Source organism: Hyaloscypha bicolor (assembly GCF_002865645.1).
Source record: "Hyaloscypha bicolor E unplaced genomic scaffold K444scaffold_189, whole genome shotgun sequence".
NCBI lineage: Eukaryota > Fungi > Ascomycota > Leotiomycetes > Helotiales > Hyaloscyphaceae > Hyaloscypha > Hyaloscypha bicolor.
This window is the reverse complement of record NW_020194691.1, coordinates 1316813-1339496: the sequence shown is the minus strand read 5'-3', so window position 1 is coordinate 1339496 and position 22684 is coordinate 1316813. Positions and strand designations below refer to the sequence as shown.

Below are 22684 nucleotides of genomic sequence, written 5' to 3'. Positions count from 1 at the left end.
ACGATGCTCTCAAGCGAGAACTTACCTCCTGATTGAGGATACCCATAGTTTGCTCACAAGTGGTGATGCAATGCCTACGAGGACATGTGATTCGATACGACAATGCTGGTTGTCCAAAATTTTGTAGCCGCACTGTTATTAAAGTCCCCATATTTTCACCTTGAAGCAATGTTTACGTCTCTTTTCGCCAAGTTTTCCGGCTGCCAAAGACACATCATTATAAGTAGTGTCCAGGCAAGAGCAATGTTGGACTGAGCTGTGTGGCGTGGGCTGTGGCTGTGCATATCCGTCATGCACGCCACTTGCGGCTGAAATGTTTTTATGAAACCATCTTGCTCTTTGTTGAAAGGTGCCAAGCTTATGGTGCCTAAGGCAGCTAGGGGGCTGGGAGACTAGTGGATTTTGTACTTATATTAGGGGGCTTCCCAGCCATCGATAATCAATCAAGGCTTCCAACCACCTGAATTTGACACTCTTTTTGGAAGCCTTGCCTCCAATTCATTCCATTCCCCTTTGCGCTATCCCCTCGGACTCATTCCTTTTCCTTTGAGTCTTGGTGGGTCATGGATGCATTGTGCTCGAAATGCCGGACTATTTTCTCCACGCCCATCAAGGGGAGGCTAGCCTCACCTTCTTCCCGCATGCCCCCAGAGACTCTGGCTCTTCACAGCGATAGTATTGCTTCTCTTTTTGCTTCGAAGAGCTTGCCATGTCATCTATGCGTCCTCCTTTGGGAAGCAAAGCCTGACCACTTTGAATTTTTGCGACAGACAGAAAGCCATCTGCAAGTTCGCCATGATCTGGGGAGGGCTGAAGTGAGATGGCGATGGGAAAAGACTCGTTTCCTGTCCGGAGCGGGACCAAGTGGTGGTAATTTGCCGGATTCTGGAAAGAGGTTAACATTTATCATATGTGACGGCAATTGGCGGGAGTAGACTGGTGGGACACACAAAAAACAAAATATGGCCACGATTTGGTTGTGTTTGGGTTGACCAAAGGTGAGTTGCTGCGGTTTAATCGGGGTTTAAGATGCTTGTCCATCGAGTGTTACTCTACTGGACTCCCATTCCCTGGGTCCGGGAAGTGATTCTCGGCTTCTCCTTAAAAGGTTCCCCAACCACACCAATGTTGGCAGATCTCTGCGCTTGAACATCGTGACTGACTTTTCCCGAGTGTCCGCTATAGTCAAAAAAATGGAGGCGGCGTTATATAACATCGACGATGTTTCGCCATCGACAAACTCCGAGAATTGTGTTCAATTAATGAAGTCATGGATAACAATGTGTAAAAACCGAACTCTCGGTACCATGTTCCCTGCAACAAATGGGACGAGTCAAGATCGAATTGGAATCCCACCCGATTAGTGGATGTGGGCGTATCTGGCAAGTCGTCACGAGTCAGACTATTTCAACCAGAATCCGGCCTGGATCCCATCAATTATTTGACCCTCAGCCACAGGTGGGGGACGCAGATTCTTTTTACTTTAACGACACTCAACATTCGAGAAATGACGCGACAAATACCGCTACAACATCTTAGCAAAACCTTCAGAGATGCCATCGAAATCACCCGGAGACTAGGTATCAGGTATCTTTGGATAGATTCTCTCTGCATTATACAAGACTCGCCCCAAGACTGGCGATCCGAATCCGCTCGGATGGGGGATGTGTACAAGTTTGCGTACTGTAATCTTTCTGCGACTCAAGCAAGTGGTGGGAGCTATGACGGCTTGTATGTCGACAGAGACCCTCTTACCGTCAAACCTCTTTTACTTTCGGCGAAAGCTTGTCAAGCAACACCAGCACTTGTCAAGAGCCAGGCTTATTGCATTCATCGAGGGTTCGAAGAATGGACTGAACTCACCAATGCGGCACTTAACAAACGAGCATGGGTTCTGCAAGAGCGAATCATGTCTCCTCGAACATTGCACTTCTGTCGCAACCAGGTAATATTTGAATGCTGCATGGCACAGTGTTCTGAGAGGTGGCCAAGACGTTCTGCCCTTCTCCTGGGTTACAACGATTATTATCACTATCCTCTCAAGGCGGCGTGGGCAAGATTAGACGCCCATTCGACACCTACCACCATGAAATTTTGGGCAAATATTATTAAACACTACCCAACCATGGATCTGAGTATTGGGACTGACAGACTTATTGCGCTTTCGGGTATTGCAAGATCTGTTCAAAGCCACCTCGGGAATCAAGAATATGTAGCTGGATTTTGGAGCGATGACCTGCTGTCTCAGCTTCTGTGGCGTTGTAAAGTGCCTGCAAAAGTGGAAGATGGTGACAGAAACGGGGGCTTCATGGCACCTAGCTGATCGTGGATATCAGCGCATAGTCGGATCGACGACGTCTATCCTTATATGTCCAAACTTAAAAAATGGTGCGAGACTCTTATTGAGCTTCTAGATTACGGAACAACTCCGACCCATGAGCCCCTTGGCCAGATCACGGACGGTTTCCTCAAAGTACGGGGTAAGATCACGAAAGGTCTTCTCGGTGTCCCATTCGACCCTAAACGGAGTCGCATTAGTCAACACGACAGGCGGATTAGAGACATGTTCACCATAAAAATAACAGCATACTTTGACACGGACGAGGAACTGCCGCTTGAGGAGGTTTACTGTCTTCCTCTGTTCGGAATACAGCCTATATTGTCTCTATTGGAGGCGCGAGCTTGGCTTCTCAAACGAATGGAATATACTGGGCTGCTGCTGCTGGAGACTGGACGAAGAACTGGCGAATTCAGACGCTGCGGAATGTTTGAAACTCGTCCGGCAGGAACAAAGCTACTGGAGAAAGCACTGCAAACTACCAGCGAAAATGCTGCAAGCTCTGGGATTCCATTTGAGAAGACCAAAGATGGAAATCTATTTGTCCTCACTATTGTCTGAAGGGGTAAAGGCTGGGATTTTCAAATATTCGCTTCTCGGTCTCCAGGGTTGAGCCCTCGACTCGCCCTTGGGCACGAAAGCAGATTCGGTCATTTTCAAATATTGAATATTGATCACCGGCTTTCACGAGATGAGTGGATTTGTCTCAAGATTAATTTGGAGGTATGTATAGACTTTCTCAATCCCCAAGAAAGCTTACCTCTGACAATTCAGCCCACGCTGACGTTTAACAGTAAAGGGGGACCGGCACAAATTCAAACGTTATCTCAATTTTTCCATTCCACTTCTTCTCTGCTATTCATCAACTGATCGGGATCTTCATGTTCGATACTCCCGCCGCTCTCGCACTTTTTATCCTGTGTACCATCACCATCAAAAGCCCCTTTGTCCACCCAGCCGGATTGGGAAACCTCGCTTAATTTTCAACCCCAGAGCACGAACACTTCCGAGACACAACCCCTCCCCCCAAAAACATACCTCCCTTCCAATTTGACATGACTCTTGATTCAACAGCAAGCAATCTTACACACGTAGTTCTGTCGCTTTGGAGTCAGGCAGTGTCTGAAAGTCTCGAAGTTTTGAAGTGGAACAGCCGTCGTGTCCGCCTTCAGCTGAATCAGGATGCGATGGCCAAAAGCATCCAGCCACTCCACTTCCAGTCTTTGTTACTCCACTTGAATAATCTTTCTATTGCAGAGCTGCACAATCAAATGCCAAACATTCTCATTTCCAAAGTCAATCTTTTCTTTCAAATCCAATACGTTTAATACAATCGACGACGAAACCGAGTGCCATCATCTTGATTAATGAAAATTTATACATAGTTCGACCTTTTACATTGTTTTAAATCATGACTTGCAATTGCGTCGTATCTATTGCTGTGGTGTTCGTTTATCTATACATTTTGTTTCAAGGTCTCACTTATCTCGTACTTTATATCATTCGACATTCCAAAAGGAAAAGGGCAGAGGAGGCTGTTCCTGGAAGAGACGATCAATTGGGAGACCTTCCGTCAGATGATACTCAATCGGAACCTCCTCAATTGGAAAATGCTCGATCCTCCAGTACTCAATCGAACTCGGACGATATTCAATTGGTCAACACTCAATCACCTGGCACGCAATCGGATATTGCTTCTCAATCAAAAGGCACAAACAACAAAACCGCGGAATCCTCGCCTCAGAAAAACCCCCCGCTGACAATCTATCCTTTCCTGGAGACCAAAACACCCAGTCCTACCACCACCCTCGAATTGCAAGCACTACCTGAAACAGAGCAACTCCTCCTTGACAACAAGGCTGCCTGGCTCTCAAGCCGGTACCCCTCCCAGCTCGCCAGCATCGTAGCACGAATAATCGAAGACCGCAAAGACTCACCTATCAGCAACGCCGTCCTTCTCGGCGTCGCAGGCAAGCCAGGCTTCTCCGGGAAAGGCCAACAGCGCGACCTACAACAATTCCTCGCCTTCTCGCAGATCTGCGCTCAACTAGCCACCGCCCGCCCTCCCTCCTCGCCAACATCGTCGTGCAGGACCCCAACATGTTACCCGAATGGAAAGCCATGTTCGAGAACCACGGATGCCGGGTGGTCGACAGCCCAGCGGCATTCCGCTCGATCGGGGAGACCACGTTCCTGTTCTCAGCATGGGTGAAACCCGAAGAGGCGCTCCTCAAGGGCCTCCAAGACCGCCCGGTCAGCGAGCTCGCGCTGTTCGTAGGGAATGATTTCCGGTGCTTGATCGACGTGCCGCACAAGGACGCAACCCACAAGCAAACAGCCCACGCCCTCTACTCCACGACCCTCTGCAACACCGCCTCGCTGCCGTGCTCTCCAACCCGCGAAAAGCACGTCAACGCGAGCAACGGCCTCAGCGGCCTCGCCCTCTGGTGGCGTCCGTTCCGCACCGCGAGCCAGCGACTCCGCGACGAGCGGACCGAGGACGCGGCCCTGCGTTCCTTCGCGGTAGCATGCGACCGCGGCTTCCCCGGGTCCTTCGTCGCGTTCCACCGTGCGTACCAGGTCGGCCTCTCATGCTTGCCGCGAGACGCGCAGGATAGGCTGGTCTACAGCTATATCGCGGATCTCCACGAGCGGGGCCGCGGCTTCCATCCCCGCCCCACCACGGCGCCTACCCACTGCGGCGATTTCGCGGCGTACTGCAAGCGGTATTTGGATGTAGAGGGTATGGACGAGGATCAGGAGCGGTATGAGTCGAGTATTGATCGGTATTTGCAGAAGGCAAAAGGGTGGCTTCCCTTTGAACTGTTTATTTACAAGTGTAAGCTGCGCGGGAATTGGAGTCAAACAGATGATTTTTGGAATCCACGGATGTTTGAGTAATTACATTCCCCCCCTTTTTGTGAGTAGGGGTAGGACATTGGAGATGAGTTTTCCTTAATCGCGTTCTGTATTTCTAGAAGAATTCCTTCCTGACTGTTTGATTCTCAGGATTCCAGGAGAGATTAACAACTGATATTCCGCGCTGTATCAAACAGCAGGCAGAACAATTTACTGATTCCCTCCCTTGATTACATTTCCAACATCTGCAACAAGCCGTGTGATACATCATCACTTAAAGTAATTTTGCGGGCGAAAGTGTCTGAGGAATAAAGATTTGCGTAGAAGTGAAATCAGTTCAGGAATCAGAATATTTCCGTCCTTTGATTCGGGTATAAAGGTGGAAGGAGACGGATGATGATAGGATAAGTAGGGTGAGGGTTGCGAGTTGGAAAGCGAAGAAGAGCTAGCTGAAAGCTTATCCTTTCATCTCCGAATCCCAATATTGCTCCCCATACCACAGCACCCGAAAAGAGAGTCCATTCACCAAGAAAATCGCAGCAGCTAAGCTATCCCCAGAGAGCCGCTTTTGAGAGCTCCTTGCCCGTTTGACTTCGATTTAGGGGTAATGTGGTAGGTCACGTGAGAACAGTTAACTCGTCCCCTCAATTTTCGAGCATCAAGTATCCTGGATGATCCACTTTTTCAAAGGTAATCAATTTCGGAGGATGAACACCTACTATGCGAGGAGATATTGAGGATATCCTCAAGCTCCGTAGCGCCTCTCAAACTCCGAAGTCAAAACGTTTTGGCCAACAAGTTAAAAACTCCTCAAACATCACCCTCCAACGAAAAGCGAGGCTATAATCAATAGTAAGAAAGAGAGCGGTTGCAGACGCACAACTTCATGAACCACCCAAAAGACGGAGGATTGAAACCCAAGAAATTGTTACTCATAGCTCCCATGCTCCAATTCAGCTAATGCAACTCTGCGATTCCAAAACACCATACACATCCCATCCCTATCAAAATACAAACCTACCACCTAACAACCCCCTCCTCCCTCTCCCCCTGCCCATCATGAACCCTAACAACACCGCCCTTCCGCCGTTCCGCCATCCACCTCTCAATCCAACTCTTCATCCTGGCCCTCGTCGCCGCACTCCCCACATTGACCGTCGGCACCACCTTCTCGATCCGCAGCGCACAGACAAACATGGTCAGTTCCCTGAAACTCGAATGCTCTGAATAGGGGACGCCGAAGCAGGATGCTTCGCGAGTACTGCCGCGCTGGGGAACCAGCTCTGCCATTGAGTACGAGGATTTCCAGTTCACGCTGTGGAGGATGGTTTGGATGGAGGGGGAGTCGGTGAATCTACATAGTACGTGTTAACTGAGATTGAACCTAGGGAAGGAATGGGGCGAGGGAAGTGGGAGAACATACCTGGAGTTGGGCGGTTTATAATTCCACCCACTTGGTCTAAACCCCACAATCCGCGAGAAGTGCGGCTTGTAACTATCCAGATACTCCTGCAGCGTCTCAGCGCGGATCTCCATAAGCATCTGCATATGGATCTGCGCCTCCTTCGGATCATCCGTCATGCGACCCATTAGCTCCTCATCCTCCAATGCAGCGCAAATCCTCATCTTGCCTGGCGGCGCCCAGATCTTGCAGTCCAGCGCTCGCGCAATGCCGAGACAGATGCGCTCTTTCCCAATACTGTACGTTCCGCAGACGACGAGGAGGCGACCGCGACGTTTTGCGGTGGCAGACAGAGACATGGCGATACTGTCGTCTTCGGGCTTGATACCGGCGTTGACGAACTTGGTCATTCCTTGACCCGCTCGCTCGCGCTTGATGACCTCCCAGGCATCGCTTTCCTCTGCACGTTCTTTCTTGAGAGACACGCACATGTCTGCGCAGGCTTTAATGACTTCTTCTTGTGAGGGGAAGGCGTAGCGTGGGTTTAGGTACGTGGTGTCCAGGTAGCAGACGTCGATTTTCTGCTGTTTGGTCTTGCCAGTAATCGAGCATACGATGTCTGGCATGAGAAGAGGATGGGCGATATGCGCTGGACATGCGCGGAAGTCTCCACAATGCAACACCCTTTGCATTCTCGGACTCGCCCCCTTTCCCACCACTTTCTCAAACAGGAAGAGAGAGCTGCCTGGACAATGGTTCGCGGGAATCATGGTAACCGCAACTCCTTGAGTTCCAGGCACCTCGAATCGATCCTCGAACTCCAGAGGGACAACATATTTCGGATCAACTCGTAGCTGCTGCTTAACCAGATTCGCCGTGACCTTGCTGCAATAAATCGGACCATGACACCACGAAGCGGTCAACCCAACATAGTGATCACTATGAAAGTGGCTCAAGAAATACGCATTGCAACCTTGCACAGCACCATATCTGAATGCATCCACGCAAATGAAGAAACCAGGCATGATCTTGTAGAACGGACAAGTCCTCTGATATGCTGGTTTTCCCCTTGATGCTTGCTCTGAAGCAGCAGCACTCACCCACGCAGCGTCTTCAGCATGTCCAGACATGAGTTTGGAGAACGCTGATGAGGGAGCAGCGTCAGCAGATCCGAGCTGGAATGGGTTTGCCTGGCCCGGTCTGGCGATTGCAGCTTTCCGCGCAAAGCGGTTTTTGGCTTCTGAAGGCATAAACCTGTTTTCTGCAGGCTCTGGCTTGACACGGGTCGGTAATGGTATAGGGCTACCATCTAGACATCCGTTGACATGTCGAGTAGCGTCCTCAGCAGTGACCCCATCGAGGCTGGCATTGCAGATAGGACATGTTGCAGTCATTTCGTCGTCTGGAAGCTGCAGCTGAGGATCATTATCGAGCATATTGAAAGCCTCGCCATCCTCTGCTTCTGCAGCTTCCAGCCTGGCTTGCTCCTCCATCCATTTCCTCTCGATTCCTTCTTCTCCATCCTCAAATTCATCGATATCATCCGGGAAATCATCGATATCCTCAAACTTGCCCCATTCATCGACACTCGTGTCCTCTTTCTTCAAGGCCGGAATAACGGGAGGTGGTGTAGCTTTCTCCTCGTTGCCTGATGACTCTGCACTGCTATTCGAATTTGACTTCGGTTGAAGAGCCTCCCATTTCGCCTGCGCCTCAGCAACAGGGACCCTCTTCCGTCGTTTCCACACTATCTTCTCCAACGGCACCACAGACTCAACCTCCGGAACCACAGGCTTATTCTCATGTATCTCCTCTTGATCAATCGGTTCCGTTTCAATCAACATATTCTCATCCTCAGTCTGCTTCGACACCCTCGCTCTAAGCTCTCTTTTCTCTACCAGTACAGCCTCTTGCTGAACAGGTTGCGAGTCGACGTAATCGTCCGAATCCGAATCCGATAGAAATGGACCCGTCCTCCGTTTCTTCTTTGTATTGACCTTGACCTGTGGCTGCGGAGGAGGTGGAGGTGGCGTGCAAGCCCGTTCTTCCTCCGCCTCATCAGTCATATCCACAACCTCCACTTCCGGGCCAAACATCGACAACTGACTCTCCTCCGCCTCACTATCCGCAATCTCCATATCATCCAAAGTGCTCGTCTTCCTCCGCTTCACACTCCCAGCACTCTCATTGAACCTGCCATCCACCCCGTCTCCATATAAATCCAAATCCTCTTCCAACCCTAGCTCTCCCGCATCAAAGCCCGGGCTCTCCACTCTTTCCTTTTGTCGTTGCAAGAAGCCATTGTTTCCCGACCCTCCACTTTGAGACATGAAGATCGAGTCATCCTTCTCCTTTACCGGCGTATCGACTTTCTTGAAGAAATTCAAGATACTAGCATTGTTCTTGGCTGGCGTCTTTGCAGAAGTCTTCGTATTCGCAGATGCAGCCTTCTTCGCGCCAGTACTCCTACTCACAGCCGGCACATTACTCTTCGAGTGCGGACGAGGGGTCAGAGGTTTCGTCGACATTGCGGATGTGGAGGGTGGGAGGGTCCGCGGGGTAGAGGTGCCGTTCGGTGGCGTGGGGGCTCGGCCTGTTGATGGTGGAACGGGACTTGAGGAGGGGATGGCGTTCTCGCGGGGGTTGCGGAACATTGCTTGCTGGTGCAGATGATTGCAGTCATCCAATCACAATCGCAGCGGAGAGTGTCTCAGACATCGAGGAGGGAGATAAGGTGGAGTGCTGCCTCGGTGCTGCCTTGATGGTTGATTCGAGAACTGGGCAGTTGATGGCAGCGGAATCTGCGCAAGCGGGCAGCAGGGCGAGGTAGGACAAGGAGTAACCGCTCAATGATGCAGAAGCGCTGTCCACATTGTTGTGTCCGTAAGGTTGGAGGAGGACGCCGCAGTTGACGTGGTTTTTGACGCGAGTCTCGGCAAAGTCCTTGACGCGCGCTGTCACATGATCGATCTCAAAAACCTCGAAAACACGAACTTTTAATTTTTTGGTCTTTAAGAGCTGTATATTGCTCCCTAGAAGCCGAACATATCGAGAAGTGTGATTATCCCTGCGAAGCCACCCTTTCTTTTTAATGAACACTAGCAGGAATCACCGTGAGTTGCAGTCATGTGACCCAGCCTGAACTCCTCTCCTTTTCTAAAAATTGAGAAACCATTGCTTAGGACGTCAAAACAGTTTGGTTTCACATTGATCTTACCTTCCTAGTTTCTATGCTGCTTTCCTTCTCTTCTTGGGATCACAGTAACAAACATTTGTGAAGCATCGTCAACTCCGAATCTCTGGTTCCTGGCCTCACTGGCTGGACCCAGTGCACTATCCCCGTAGTAGGAAGCATCGATAATACAACTATTCACTTGAATATTGATGAAGATTCCTTCCACTTGTAGAAGCTCCCATCGCCGCAACCCTTCCAGATCCATCCTCAGCCTCCCACCCAGCCAAATCAAGCGACGCATCATCCGATTCATCCCAAATGAAAAGTGCAAATAACCAAATTAAACACATCCTCTATATCGGACGAACCTCACATCGGATCTCATCCGATGCGTCGGTCCAAGGTATGGTCAAGGGCACAAGCATTCTTCAAACCTTCTGAAGTCGTCCATTTAACCACTCAGCGCCAAGAACACCTGAACGTGGGTGAACAACTTGGCGTCTTTTCTGTCCGCCAACGCCGCAACCAAGCTTTTTCGTGGCGGAAGCGGATCGCCCGGCATATGCACAGCGATCTGGTGGCTTGCTTGACTTTACCTTGTCCGCCATGCAAAAGCCTGGTCGTGGGTCCAGAGATGCACCAGAGGTGCCACCAGCAAGCCTGGGCTGCCGCTGTTGGGACGCGAAACGCGTTATTGATTCGTCGATAATGGAGCCGTTTGATCCGAGGGACCGAGAGGAAGTCGATTAGAGGTATTCCAGTATGTCTCCGGAATGGGAGGATTGGGTTTGTTTGAGGGGAGATTTGCGATACAGTATAAAGCCGTGATGTATCCGTCGACGTATGGCATCCGCGAACACAACACGTGGGTTGACATTGGAGCCTTAGGAGAGAGGGTCTTGGTAAGGCAGCAACAGCCAGCTGTCAAGCACCAGAAGGAGAACCGTTGAACCTTTCCAGCTTGGAGAGAGGCTGGACTCTGGACTCTGGAGGTTCAGACAAGCTTTGAATCATCGACCCAGGCTTTGAGGCGGCTGCGGGAAACGACACCTTGGTTTCTTGGCGACCCCGTCCGGCAGACACACTTGATCAAGACTCAAGAGACAACTTGGCGATGGCTCTCGCATCTTGTGAGTCGTGATCTCACGGTGTTTGGAGGGTTTCCTCGTTCAAGCAAAACATTCCGGCGAGGGCACGACCCGCTCTGTGTGGTCAAGGCCCCTGCGCTTGCAAGGGTCCAGATGCCGGTCACGACAGGGGCCGTTAGTTCCCGAGCAAATTCTTGACACGACGCGGGGGGATGTGGCAGCCAGAGAACTCGAAACGTGCTCTCGCTTGAGGATCTGATTGGCTGCTTGGACGACATCCAAACTTCGTTCTTTGGACGACCACCAGGACCGTCGGGTTGATGTCGTTATCGCGGCCGGCCCAACCTCGCCAGACAGCCGTCGTGGCGTGCTTCTGCGGCTTGGAAAAAAGCTTCAGCCCGCGCCGAGAACTTGGAGCCGATCTTGGCAATCGGAGCGGTGCTGCATTATCTGGATGATCTCAAGAGCCAGCATTGGACGTCCGTCTTGGTCCTGGTGTGGCGTCGTCCGAGGGACCAAAGGAGGCGCATGCTCTTCTCCGGCAGAGAGTGAAGCACGCACTCGACGGTGACAACATTCGATATGGTGTGGCACTTTCGTATGCCTCGCGGGAGCGCTTTCAAACCCTTATCCCTTTTTCGCTGGCTCGCCGCTACAGAGCTGGATAGTGGGGTTTTACGAGTCTGAGGGCGGGCTCCCTGGCTCCCGTCCCATATACGCCATGCTGCGCGCATCTCCGGGAGGATGATGGCCACATTCGACGCCGGTGCTTTCGTGGCCGTGGGATATACTGTGGTATCGTTGTCCAGTACAGAGGTATGTCCACGAACCTTTTTTGCACCTCGGAACCGCGGCAATGCGACGGGAGAGAAGAAGCCCAGCAGGAGCCAAGCAGATGCCAAGGAGAAGCGGCTAAAACAACCGAAGCGGGTGCGAGGGCACGCGATCACCACGATGAGCTGTTTTTTGGGCCAAAAAAAGCACCCGTGAAGCAGATATTCAGATCCCGGCAGGGTTGCCGCGCCTCTGCAGTTGTGGCCCTGTCCTGGGCCCGTTGTCACTCGCATCGATGCTGTCCCTGTGCATGCATCGAGGTTAAGAGGGTTGATGCAGCCCCCACCTTTCCACATTCGGCCAAGAAGCAGCAACCCAGCCCGGTCCCGCGCCCACACGTCCACGACCAGGGCCCGCCCTACTGGGGGCAAGACTGCAAGTGCAAGAAATGCACGCTGCCAAGAGATATGGCAAGCGTCCTCAACCTACGGTGGTATGATCCGTTATCCACCAAAACTCCCCACTATGTGTCAAAACTCAAAAGCCTCGAAAATTTCATGCTGCCCGTCAATTCTCTCCCGTGGCCACCAGTAAGTGCCATCCACTCGTGTGAAACCCAGCGTGGAGGGAGCATGCAACTTCCAGATCCATTCCCCATTTCTTACCCCACATAGAGCGGACCCCTCACATTGGGAACTGCGTGCATTGGTCTTGCCAGCCCACAAATAACTGACTTTTTGCACAAGCTCAAAGAGACCGCCCCGGAAGAGACGCTGCCTTGTATCAACCCCCCCGTCCTAGTATGGACTTAGTGCCCACACCACGTACAGCTATATAGAGACCTCACCTAGGCTCTCGGAACCCTCCTGCTGTCTTGCTTCTTCAGATCAGCACTCCCCTCCGCCAGATCCCCTAGACCTGCTGCGGCAGATTTCCTTCAGCAGTCGACAAGATGTCAGATGGCCTCGAGCACCACAAGCACCATGACCCAACCAACTTGGGCATGGTGAGCAGTCCTCACGGCCCAGAAACGGGAGATGACCACGCCCACCTCCCTGCCGACTTCCCTGCAGCGGGGCCCTCAGAGGGCGAGGTGGCTCGAATCTTCGACAAGATTCTATTCCCAGACGACCTCTACACCCCCGAGGGCGTCTACTGGGCCGATCTTCCCTTTGGCCAGCAGATGAAGTTTAACACCGCCGTCGATAATGCCGAAGCAAAGAAGGAACTGGGTACCATCTGGTCAATGATCAAGCAGGATCCATTGAGCCCAATTTCCTGGTATTTTAAGAACGCCGTCCTGCCTGGGGCAGGTTTGGGTCTCGAGGGGTATGTAATTCCCTAATTTGAACTGTTCTAGCAGCTAATGTTCTCCGCATAGATACGTTCTTTTCTCCATCGGTAACTTGACGCCACTTTTCTCTGCGGTCTGGCCGCAATGCTGGAAGACCTACAAGGTCTGCAACAAGCAGTGGACCTTTGCGGTCACTTACCTTGAAATCGTTGGTATCATCATTGGTCAAGTCCTCGTTGGTTTTATTGGTGATTCGTATGGAGCCCATTCCTCTACGCAAGGGTAAGCTAACTTCCCACAGGATCGGTCGTCGATGGGGTCTAATTCAAGACGCCTTGATTATGTTTGGCGGTCTTCTCATGCTCACTGCTTCGTGGGGTGTCTCCCTGAACGGATGGGTCATCTGCTACACTCTCTCCTTGATGTTCTACAGCATCGGTGTTGGTGGAGAATACCCCATGACTGCTACCGCCGCCATGGAGAACGCCACCGGATCTGGCAAAATCTCGACGAGGGAGGACCGTCTCCACCGTGGACGTAAAGTGACCATGGCCTTCTTAATGCAAGGTTGGGGTCAATTCTTTAACCAGGCCATCCTGATCGTCCTTCTCCTCATCTTCCACCACAGTGGGAAGCCGCCATATTCTCTGGTCTCTGCTCAATGGACATTCCGTGTCTCTTTCGCCATTCCAGCAATCGGTACTCTCTGGCTCGTCTACTACCGTGCCTACAAGATGCCTCTCGCATCCAAGCAACTAAATGCAGCGAAGAAGAGGGCCAAGGTCACTGGATATGATGTCCAATCCTTGAAGCTGATATTCAAGTACTTCACTCCCCGCCTCATTGCCACTGCCGGATCCTGGTTCGCCAACGACGTTTTCTTCTATGGCAACAAGCTCTTCCAATCCACATTCATTGCTGCCATCGATCCTTCCGTTGCTAAAACCGGCAACATCATGACCAGCTGGCTCTGGAACTTCGTCAACATCGCTGTCTCCCTCTGCGGTTACTACCTGGCCTCCTTCCTGATCGACAACAAGTTGGTCGGACGAAAGCGAATGATGCAACTCGGTTTTCTCATGGACTTCGTCCTCTTCGTCGTCCCTGCGTTCCACTACAACTACTACAAATCCGTCAAGGGCGTCCACGCCTTCCAGGCCATGTACTTCCTATCCTCCTTCTTCAACCAGTTTGGTCCTAATGCAGTCACCTTCCTCGTGGCCGCGGAAGTTTTCCCGACCTCCGTTCGAGCCACCGCCCACGGCTTCTCCGCCGCCTGCGGCAAGCTCGGCGCCCTCCTCGCAACAGTGGTTTACAACTACATCGACACACAGCAAAAGTTCTACTTCGTGCCCTGGTTCGGTCTCGCAGGCATGCTCGTCACTTGGCTCTTCCTCCCAGACACCACCGGTCTCGATCTCAAGGAGCAAGAACGCCGCTGGATGTACCTCCGCCAGGGCCGAGAATCCGAGTACCACGGCATCGCCGTGCACCCTCGCCATCTGTCTGTGTGGGAGCGCATGCGGGGCGCCGGCAAGTACTACGACCCTAAGCAGGACCGCATCGACCAGGTCAAGGATCTCCGCAATGAGTGGGAGTACCGCCAAGCGGAGAAGAGCAAGGATGAGGCCGGGCTCATGGATACCGATGACCTCCAATTCCCTGATGAAGTCCACAACCACTTCATGCGTACTTCGAATATCAAGGGCAAGTTGCGGGATACGTCTTCTGATAACATTTCCAATGAAAAGGCTGTTGTGAACTAGATTTTGATGGGATTTCGTTGGAAGATGATACCAGATAATGTTTTGTAATTCGTTCGCTTAGAGATGTTTGGGTTCGATGTTGGTGGTCATTTGTCGGACCCAAATTTGGGTGATGAGCATATAGATTGGATATATCCCTACTTCTATTGATTAATGATATCTATTTGATGTTCGAAAATTCATGATCTTCAACTTACGTGTGATTCCAGCCCTTCACGATCCAACAGCAACCATCCAAGACCAACTCGCACAGACATATTTGTTTGTTTCCCTTGACCCTCTTATTTTCCTACCTTTTTCGCTATGAGGCACAGACACTTCAGTCCCTCTTTGATCTCTCTTGCGCTAATGTCAACATCTGGATGATCACGCTTTCTTTATCGTACGCATATACCCTCACCTCAACGCCTAACCTCCCAGCTATCCTTTCACTATGCTCCACAGCAACGAAAGGAGCTTCTTTCCTCCCACAAAAATAAAAATAAATCCACAAGCAGAACTTATGAAGAGAAGAGGTCCCGAATGTATGGATGAGATGATGGCATGGAAGAAGGAAGAATTATTGAGAGGTGAAAAGGCAGGAGAAGGAGAATACGGGGAGGCGGGTCACTTGACCGTACTGGCTACTGTAGCAGAAAGAGAGGATTTGCCAGTTTACTCACACCACCCCTTGAAACACAGTAAGAAGTACAGTACAGTGCAAAGCCAATGTCCCTCTATTCGTGTCATCTTATCTAGTTGTCCCCCATATAATACACCCCTCCAAACCGCACCCAGGTATCCCCTCAATCATACAACCCCACCCCTTTACAATCCCCAGCAACGTGCCCGGTCATACAATCACCCCTCAATCTCCTCCAACCCCTTCACCCTCAACTCGCTCACGCGCAAGATCGTATACTTATGCTTACTCCGCACCGTCTTCACCCTCCTATTCCTCCTCTTCGTCTTCACCTTGGACCTCATCGGCTCAGCCTCGGTACCCAAGACCCTAGCCCGACACTCGAAGACCCGCTCATCCACCCACGGCGCGCCCTTGAGCGTGTAGTCGCGCGAGCCGAGGAGCGACGCGCGGTTCAGCCGCAGCACGTCGCCCGGCACCACGCCCGGCATGTGGAACGGGAGCCGCACGGTGTCGCCGACGGTCGCCAGGTACGGTTTCCCGTGGATGTGGGCGCGGATGTAGTGCGAGGGCTGGACGGCGAGGAGGGGCAGTAGGTCTTTGAGAGGGGCTGATAGGACGAGCGGGTTGGGGGGTGGTGTGGGAGGAGTCGGGATCTTGGAGAGCCTGAGTTGCGTGTGTTTTGGTAATTGGGACGGGGCTTCTGAGATGGGAGACGAGGCGGGTGTGGAGGGAGAGAAGCTGTCTGGTGGTGACTCGACGTGTTGTGGTGTGGAGTTGAAGTATCGGGCGCGGCTGGGGAGGAGGAATGTCGGTGGGAGTGCAGAGGATGGGATTCGGGTGTCCAGGATGGACCGTCGGAGGCTTCTGCTCAGCATTGTGCGCGTCGACATCTTTGGCGTTGAGCAATTGCTGGAGATGTGATGTTGAGGTTTCCTGAGCGGTGATCTGGATATTTTTTGGATGACTAAGCGGCGCTAGTATTAAAAGGGCCGTGCGCGAAAGAAATCTCGAAATCTTTATCGTTTATCGCGGGGGCTTCGAACAACCACATCTCCAGCCCTTGCGGACTCTCGATCGCCCATCATGGTATGTTTTGACTTTATATTCAATATGGCTAAGCTAATGGGGCCTCCAGCCTCAAAATGAGTATATGGACAGGTGGAGAAAGCTTCACGGAAGGCGTCTAGACCATGAGGAACGAAGTCGGAAGAGGGCGGCGAGAGAAGGCCACAAAGCTTCGGAGGACGCACAGAAGTTGACGGGCCTGCGCGCGAAGCTTTACGCCAAGAAGCGCCATCATGAGAAGATACAGATGAAGAAGCAGATCAAGGCGCACGAAGAGAGAAATGTCAAGTCGTCGGCCCCGAACGAGCCCTCATCCACCCCGCTCCCGCAATACTTGCTCGATCGATCGAATCCCACGAATGCGAAGGCCTTGTCCTCTGCGATCAAGAATAAGAGAGCTGAGAAAGCAGCGAAGTTTAGCGTACCTTTGCCTAAGGTCCGCGGGATTGCCGAGGAGGAGATGTTCAAGGTGGTGAAGACCGGGAAGAAGACTGCTAAGAAGGGATGGAAGAGAATGATCACCAAGCCAACGTTTGTGGGGCCCGATTTCACAAGACGGCCCGTAAAGTACGAGCGCTTTATTCGACCCATGGGATTACGTTACAAGAAGGTATGAGCAGTTCTCCAATATAGTGGTGGCAAGAACTAACGATAGCTAGGCAAACGTCACGCACCCTGAACTTGGAGTAACGGTGCAATTACCCATTATAAGCGTCAAGAAGAACCCACAGAATCCGATGTATACGCAACTCGGTAAGTCCCAATTTTTCCGAGCATTATTACCTTTTGGGCACGTATTGCGAGCTGTTTACTCCCTTGATGTTATGTCTTACGAGCAGACTGCTCAACGGCGCTGTCTCAACTCTCCAACATATCCATTAGAAGCAATACTAACCCGCCGTTTAGGCGTTCTGACGAAAGGAACAATTATCGAGGTGAGACACCTTTCCACTCTGCAATGGGTTTTTGCTTCAAAATTTCAAGGCAGATGCTGACCCAATAGGTGAACGTTTCTGAGTTAGGTCTCGTAACAGCCGGTGGGAAAGTGGTCTGGGGGCGGTGGGCCCAGATCACTAACAACTGCGAGAACGATGGTTGCGTCAATGCTGTTCTCCTTGTCTGATCGCTCTACGAACCTGCGCATAGAGTTTATTGCATGGCATGGTGTTTGGCGTTGGGAGATGGAACGTAAGAAAAGCAATCGGCGGTGGCCATTTGATTTCTAGAGGATGGAGCTCTATCATAACGGCATAGGAAGCCTGCAAATGAGACTTGCCATTTTCGTTCTGCAGCCTTCAAGCCATGACATGCCTGTTTCGAGGAACCTTTCTTTGCCTTGTATTTGCATTTACTCATCCAGAGACAAGGTCTCGTCATATCATTTGCAAGGTTTCATAGCACACACTCTTTTTCTGGTTTGCAGGGACATCAGCTAGATCAACAACTACCCTGAACTGAAGCAGGCTTATGTAACGTTGAAGCTTCGTGTAGGGGAGGTGATTGGCTTGCCCGAATGTAATGCAACCCCACTAAACCTCTCAACCGCGTAATAACTTCACGCCAATGTCACCCTAATTCAAGGCAGCACTAATCAAACTTTATTTTTCCTTATATGCTGACAACACCACCATCTTTCCTGTTTCGTCAAATCAATGCGCATCCGTCGCAAGATGTCGCCCAATCTCTCTCCTCGAGAAGAGGAAGTCATCAAAATCATCTCGCCTATAAAGTTCCATCGTCTATTCACCCTTCCCGCAACCGAGAATCACGGGCCATTGAAAGTCTCGTACTCAATAGCCGGCCCTGAGGATGGCGACGTTCCAACGATCTTACATGTGGGAGGAATGGCGCACACGAGGTGGTACAATATTTGGAACGAGCATTTAGCGCAAAAGGAGGGCGTGCGGATACTTTGTATCGATAGGTTAGTTAGTCTCACGATTTCCCCCTCCATTTCACGTGACACCTCCCCCGCCCAACCGCTTTCCATTCCTATCCCCCCATCTCATCAAGCTAACACCTACAGACCGAGCTTCGGCGCCTCAACCCCAGTCCCCCTCGACCAACGCCTCCCCATCTTCCTAGAAACCGTGCCAGCCCTGCTCGCCCACCTGCACATCCCACACATCTCCCTGGCCTCGCACAGCTCCGGCACGCTCTTCGCGCTCAACCTCCTCGCTGCCCACCCAGCCCTCCTCTCCCCAGCCCACCCAACCATAACCCTGATCTCGCCCTGGGTCCACCAATCACACACCGCGGTCCTGTCCCTGGTCGCGGCCTCGCACCTGCCGAACCCGCTCTTGAACTACTGGGACGCCATCATCAAGTTCGGAGTTACCCGCGCCGGCCCTGCGCTCGGCACGAGCTCTGGCGCTTTTTCGGCCTTGACGGGCTGGTTCAGGACGTCTGGGGTTGAGAGGGGGAGGAGGGGGGAGGAGGAGGAGAGGAAGTGTAGAGAGGCGTTTGGGATTACTGGGGAGGTGAGGAAGGAGGTGGAGAAAACGATGTTTAGGTATGTGTTTGAGGAGAATACCAAGGGGGCGAATGATGAGGCGAGGTTATGTTTGAAATCGACGGAAGGATGTGGGTGGCTTGCTTGTGAGGATTATCCTGAGTTTGTTAAAAGTACCAAGGACACGTGGGAGCATAGGATTGATGCGAATGACGGGGCGGGGAAGTTGAGGGTTAGGATTGTGCTTCCGCAAGAGGATGCGATGGTTGGTGAGAAGGGGAAGGAGTATTTTAAAGAGTGCTGGAAGCAGGAGAAGTGTGGAAGGGGCATTGAGGTGGAGTGTGTTCAGATCAAGGGGACGGATCATGATAGTGTGACGAACCCTGAGAATGGGATCTTGGAGTCATTGTTTTCAGCAGCAAAGGGACAATGATCTGGTAAATGCAGGTGGTTAACGCTATAATACTGAGGTCGATTTCTCGACTTCTTCCTATGTCTGGATGCCTGACGGGACAATGAAGAAGTAAGCATTCCTCAACTCCTTCCTCACTCTTCAAATGCACGGTTCTACACTGGTCAAGCATCCCATCCCATCTCTCCTTTAATTTTGCGAAGACTTCCCTCCAATTGCTGCAAGTCCTGTTCATCAAGACCATTCTGGTACATTCGAAGCGCTATAGGGTTGAGAATTTCAGCATATTCCGAGATCCAATGATGAGCTTCCGGGATGTATGTCTGTGCCCGGTTGAGTTGCCGTTCGAGCTGTCCATCTTTGAGTTTTTCGGACACTGCTGCTGCTAAGAAAAGCAGGAGTACCCCACGGTGGTAGATGCTGCTTTGATTGTCTGACACAGACTTGCACCACTTCTGCCAATACCAACCACGTTTCAACTTGTGCTCCCACGCAAGAGTAGCCTCTTCCTTCATCCTTGGCATATCGTCTTCGCGCACCTTTGAATTCCAGGTCTTTTGCCATCCACCACCAGCGTTGGATGCCCACCGTACAAATGGCACATTCGCTTTATTGGTTTCGGAGCAGTAATCCTTCCAGTATGGTTCAACCAGTTCCACGAGGGTCAAATTGTCCCACATCTCGTAGAAAACTGGCAGGTATTCCTCGCTGCATTGGTATGCTTGGATATTTCGCACGAGTTCCTTGGTGGCTGTCCTGCGATCGTTTTTGTTGTCAATGGACACTCCACGAGCAACCAAGTCCGGCATATTATTCTTGCATGACCAGGCATTTTCACCAGCATATTTCCGAACGTTGGTGCAGAAATCATCGTCGCGGATTGCTGTGTACAAGGCAAATGCGGTCTTATCAATGGCGATATCCAAGGCGTCGGCTTTTTCTTCCTCTTCGAGGCCGCACAGCTTACGGAAGTATCCGAAGCCCTTTGCCGTTCCTTTGTCTCCTGAGTTCGAGTTCTGCGATGCCAAAAAAAATCCTGAACCGCCTCGGAAATTCCCTTTCTTCGATGTTTTGGTAGGGGAGCCTGGAGGCGACTTGGAGCCGTCTTCAGACGGTACGAAATCAGGATCGCTGGACTTTCTCTTCTTAGGGGAACAGAGGCTGCGGCGAACAGACTTCAATACACCGGCCAGACTACTCACCCGCTGGACGAGGTCAAGGTTCTGTTCAACGAGAAACCCTGTTTCATTTGCGGATAGTTCGCTAGCTGCTGATATTGCCTCCTGAATGTGTTCAATGGCGCTAGCGATTTTGTCATGCGAAATAGGAGAGCTTTCATTCTCTTGCGGTGTGTTGTTCCGGAGGAATTCTTTCCGCGAAGATGTCAACGTCTGAGAATCGGGACTTTGAGGAACTGATGAAGTTTGCGGGGTCGTGAGATCTTCAAATGACGATTCCCACATTTTGTGGTCGTGTGTGCGATCTTGAGCAGCATCCGCAGCACCTTGCGTCGGAGCGCCAATTCTGGCAGGAGCAGCGGGTGCTTGAGATGGAGTTGGATTCGGAGCCGTCGTATTGGAGGTTGCCTGTGGAGCCAGTGCTTGTGTTTGCCGTTCCGGCATGCTATCAACAATGTCTTTCAAGTTCATCTTGTCGGCTTGATCGGGAGCGATTGAGTATAATGAACTGAATGTACAAGTCAGTCCGGTACATTGAAACATGAGCTGGATTCTATACCTGTTCGTGTTGATGAGAAGGAACACGAATGAATTGGATATTGAATGTTCCAGAATGATGTTGCTCACTGATGGTTGTGAAAGATGGAAGGTGATAGCGAGACGAAGACGAAGATGAACTTGAGGCCGAAATTGGTAGGGAAGGAGCAATGAAGGACGAACGGAGAAGTGGGAAGGCACTCTCTGAGGCAAGCAAGCAACACCTGTAGAGAACGAAGGACTTGAATGTACCGCAGACTTCAGGACATTTGATCTCAGCCATGTTTGATTGTTCCATGATATTTCAGAACGATTTAGTAGTACTGATCAGCTTGAATGTCCCATTGTCTGACGAACAGCCTCTCCAAAAGTTCGCCTCATCATCTCCCCCCTTATCTTCTCCCTCCTTTGGCTTCACATTCGTCCCAACCACGGCATCTGCCCACAAAAATGGGCTAATCTCATCGGATGGCCACTTGCACACGCTGCCAAAATGGCAAAACCAACCACATATACCAAACGAACAACTCGCCCGCCTCGCCGGGCAAATACCGGTGGATGATCTTGACCTGCTCTAAACTCCGGTAATTCTTGTGGTATGCGGCGACAAAACATATTAACCCGTGGATTAACATGTTCCGTATACCTCCGTTGCTGGTATTGCAATACCGCATCCCAATTATTTCGGGGGCTCTCGGTGGCTGTCGGTGGCTGCCCTCCATTGCAGGGGATTTGGGGGAGTTTTGAACGGGGTTTTAACCCAGCACAAGAGACCGCAGTTTCCAGTGTTATAGGCCAAGTCGCATTGTTTGAGATGGAAGGATTGCATGACTGTTGTAAAATGGTTGTCCATGATCTGGACCTTTTACCGCACACACTTGTAATCTGGAGGACTGACGCAAGATTGCATGCCTAGTCAATCTCACCTCTGGAGTAACACCACATTTTCTTAGCACCAGTCTGGCCGTGGATTAACGTCAATTTGCTCTTCCTCAGGTGAGTCGAGGTAGCCGTCGACATTCCCATCTCTCAACAATCTCCAACTCTATACGAAGATAACGGCATAAAGTATCGGGAATACAGGGCAATATTTTATGAAGGCCACTAAATGCCCTGTAAGGTCTTACTTTAATCTTCCTGTAGCTAGTCCTAGTCCCCTGTAAGCCCTGTAAGGGTCCCCTGAAATGTGGCTTACCTCGCTAAACCTCCGATTTCGATTATTTTTTAATCAGTTCGATTCTATCTATAAAAATAACTATCTAATATATAGCCATCTTCTCTTGACCCTTCTTTCTACCTTCTTTCTACTTATTCCCCCATTCCAAACGTATTAGCTCCTTTATATAATCAGGAATTACTGCAATCCACTCTTGAATCTTGCTCTGGGAAAGGTCTTCCCAGCATTTCTCCCACCTCACTCTCAACTTCTTCCTATCGCTAGTAGGTCTCTGCTTAATAGTCTCCTTTTTTATTTAAAACCAGGCTTTCTCATCGCATTGAGATTAGATAAGTTTCCTGGCCAAAGTATCTTTATAATCTTCCATAGATTATAAACCTTTCCCTAGTAATGTAACTTGTGAGGTCCTGTATTATTCTCTTGTATAAGGATATTGGGACGATCCTTTTAGTATTCCCTTACGAATGGCAAGAGCTTCTTAATCAAAATCATCTTTTGGTATCGATACCACTTGATCCCTCCTTGTTCATTCTTCATAACAA

At 51.0% G+C, this 22684-nt stretch overlaps 9 protein-coding genes across 9 annotated transcripts; 6 read left to right on the top strand and 3 right to left on the bottom strand.

Annotated features, from left to right (window-relative positions):
• The first annotated feature begins 459 nt into the window (after positions 1-459).
• K444DRAFT_285548 (uncharacterized protein) lies at positions 460-1309 on the top strand. Its single transcript, XM_024871610.1, has 2 exons — positions 460-998; positions 1174-1309. Exon 1 carries the CDS (start codon positions 564-566, stop codon positions 933-935), a length of 372 nt encoding a protein of 123 aa, XP_024726803.1. The 5' UTR covers positions 460-563; the 3' UTR covers positions 936-998; positions 1174-1309.
• On the top strand, positions 1298-2323 carry K444DRAFT_548649 (HET-domain-containing protein; the record flags this gene model as incomplete). The annotated part of the gene is made up of 1 exon (XM_024876388.1): positions 1298-2323. A coding segment is annotated over one exon (1026 nt), but the record flags the coding sequence as incomplete, so codon positions are not given.
• Positions 2324-2368: 45 nt separating this feature from the next.
• Positions 2369-2899, top strand: K444DRAFT_638480 (uncharacterized protein; the record flags this gene model as incomplete). Its single annotated transcript, XM_024884260.1, has 1 exon — positions 2369-2899. The coding sequence occupies one exon, from the start codon at positions 2369-2371 to the stop codon at positions 2897-2899; it is 531 nt and encodes a 176-aa protein (XP_024726801.1).
• Positions 2900-5873: 2974 nt separating this feature from the next.
• K444DRAFT_604868 (DRMBL-domain-containing protein) lies at positions 5874-9505 on the bottom strand. The gene is made up of 2 exons (XM_024878830.1): positions 6621-9505; positions 5874-6551 (listed from the first exon to the last, which is right to left on the bottom strand). The coding sequence occupies exons 1-2, from the start codon at positions 9251-9253 to the stop codon at positions 6215-6217; spliced, it is 2970 nt and encodes a 989-aa protein (XP_024726800.1). The 5' UTR covers positions 9254-9505; the 3' UTR covers positions 5874-6214.
• A 1719-nt stretch (positions 9506-11224) lies between these two features.
• K444DRAFT_285439 (uncharacterized protein) lies at positions 11225-12290 on the bottom strand. The gene has a single exon (XM_024871609.1). It carries the CDS (start codon positions 11990-11992, stop codon positions 11309-11311), a length of 684 nt encoding a protein of 227 aa, XP_024726799.1. The 5' UTR covers positions 11993-12290; the 3' UTR covers positions 11225-11308.
• A 298-nt stretch (positions 12291-12588) lies between these two features.
• Positions 12589-14696, top strand: K444DRAFT_548774 (putative MFS transporter; the record flags this gene model as incomplete). The annotated part of the gene is made up of 3 exons (XM_024876395.1): positions 12589-12965; positions 13018-13185; positions 13232-14696. 3 exons carry the CDS (start codon positions 12589-12591, stop codon positions 14694-14696), a joined length of 2010 nt encoding a protein of 669 aa, XP_024726798.1.
• Positions 14697-15291: 595 nt separating this feature from the next.
• On the bottom strand, positions 15292-16232 carry K444DRAFT_622505 (uncharacterized protein). The gene has a single exon (XM_024882115.1). It carries the CDS (start codon positions 16194-16196, stop codon positions 15537-15539), a length of 660 nt encoding a protein of 219 aa, XP_024726797.1. The 5' UTR covers positions 16197-16232; the 3' UTR covers positions 15292-15536.
• A 172-nt stretch (positions 16233-16404) lies between these two features.
• K444DRAFT_648768 (TGF beta-inducible nuclear protein-like protein 1) lies at positions 16405-17509 on the top strand (the record flags this gene model as incomplete). Its single annotated transcript, XM_024885503.1, has 5 exons — positions 16405-16407; positions 16457-16996; positions 17046-17139; positions 17293-17321; positions 17390-17509. The coding sequence occupies 5 exons, from the start codon at positions 16405-16407 to the stop codon at positions 17507-17509; spliced, it is 786 nt and encodes a 261-aa protein (XP_024726796.1).
• Positions 17510-18056: 547 nt separating this feature from the next.
• On the top strand, positions 18057-19271 carry K444DRAFT_648767 (uncharacterized protein; the record flags this gene model as incomplete). The annotated part of the gene is made up of 2 exons (XM_024885502.1): positions 18057-18310; positions 18413-19271. 2 exons carry the CDS (start codon positions 18057-18059, stop codon positions 19269-19271), a joined length of 1113 nt encoding a protein of 370 aa, XP_024726795.1.
• Between the last annotated feature and the right edge of the window lie 3413 nt (positions 19272-22684).

What these genes read in the sequence shown, in the direction of transcription:
- K444DRAFT_604868 (XM_024878830.1), bottom strand. Translation starts at nt 9,253, where the DNA reads ATGTTCCGCAACCCCCGCGAGAACGCCATCCCCTCCTCAAGTCCCGTT. An exon ending in TATAAACCGCCCAACTCCAG is followed by an intron (nt 6,552 to 6,620) that starts GTATGTTCTCCC and finishes CGTACTATGTAG; the next exon opens with ATTCACCGACTCCCCCTCCA.
- K444DRAFT_622505 (XM_024882115.1), bottom strand. Translation starts at nt 16,196, where the DNA reads ATGCTGAGCAGAAGCCTCCGACGGTCCATCCTGGACACCCGAATCCCA.
- K444DRAFT_285439 (XM_024871609.1), bottom strand. Translation starts at nt 11,992, where the DNA reads ATGTGGAAAGGTGGGGGCTGCATCAACCCTCTTAACCTCGATGCATGC.
- K444DRAFT_285548 (XM_024871610.1), top strand. Translation starts at nt 564, where the DNA reads ATGGATGCATTGTGCTCGAAATGCCGGACTATTTTCTCCACGCCCATC.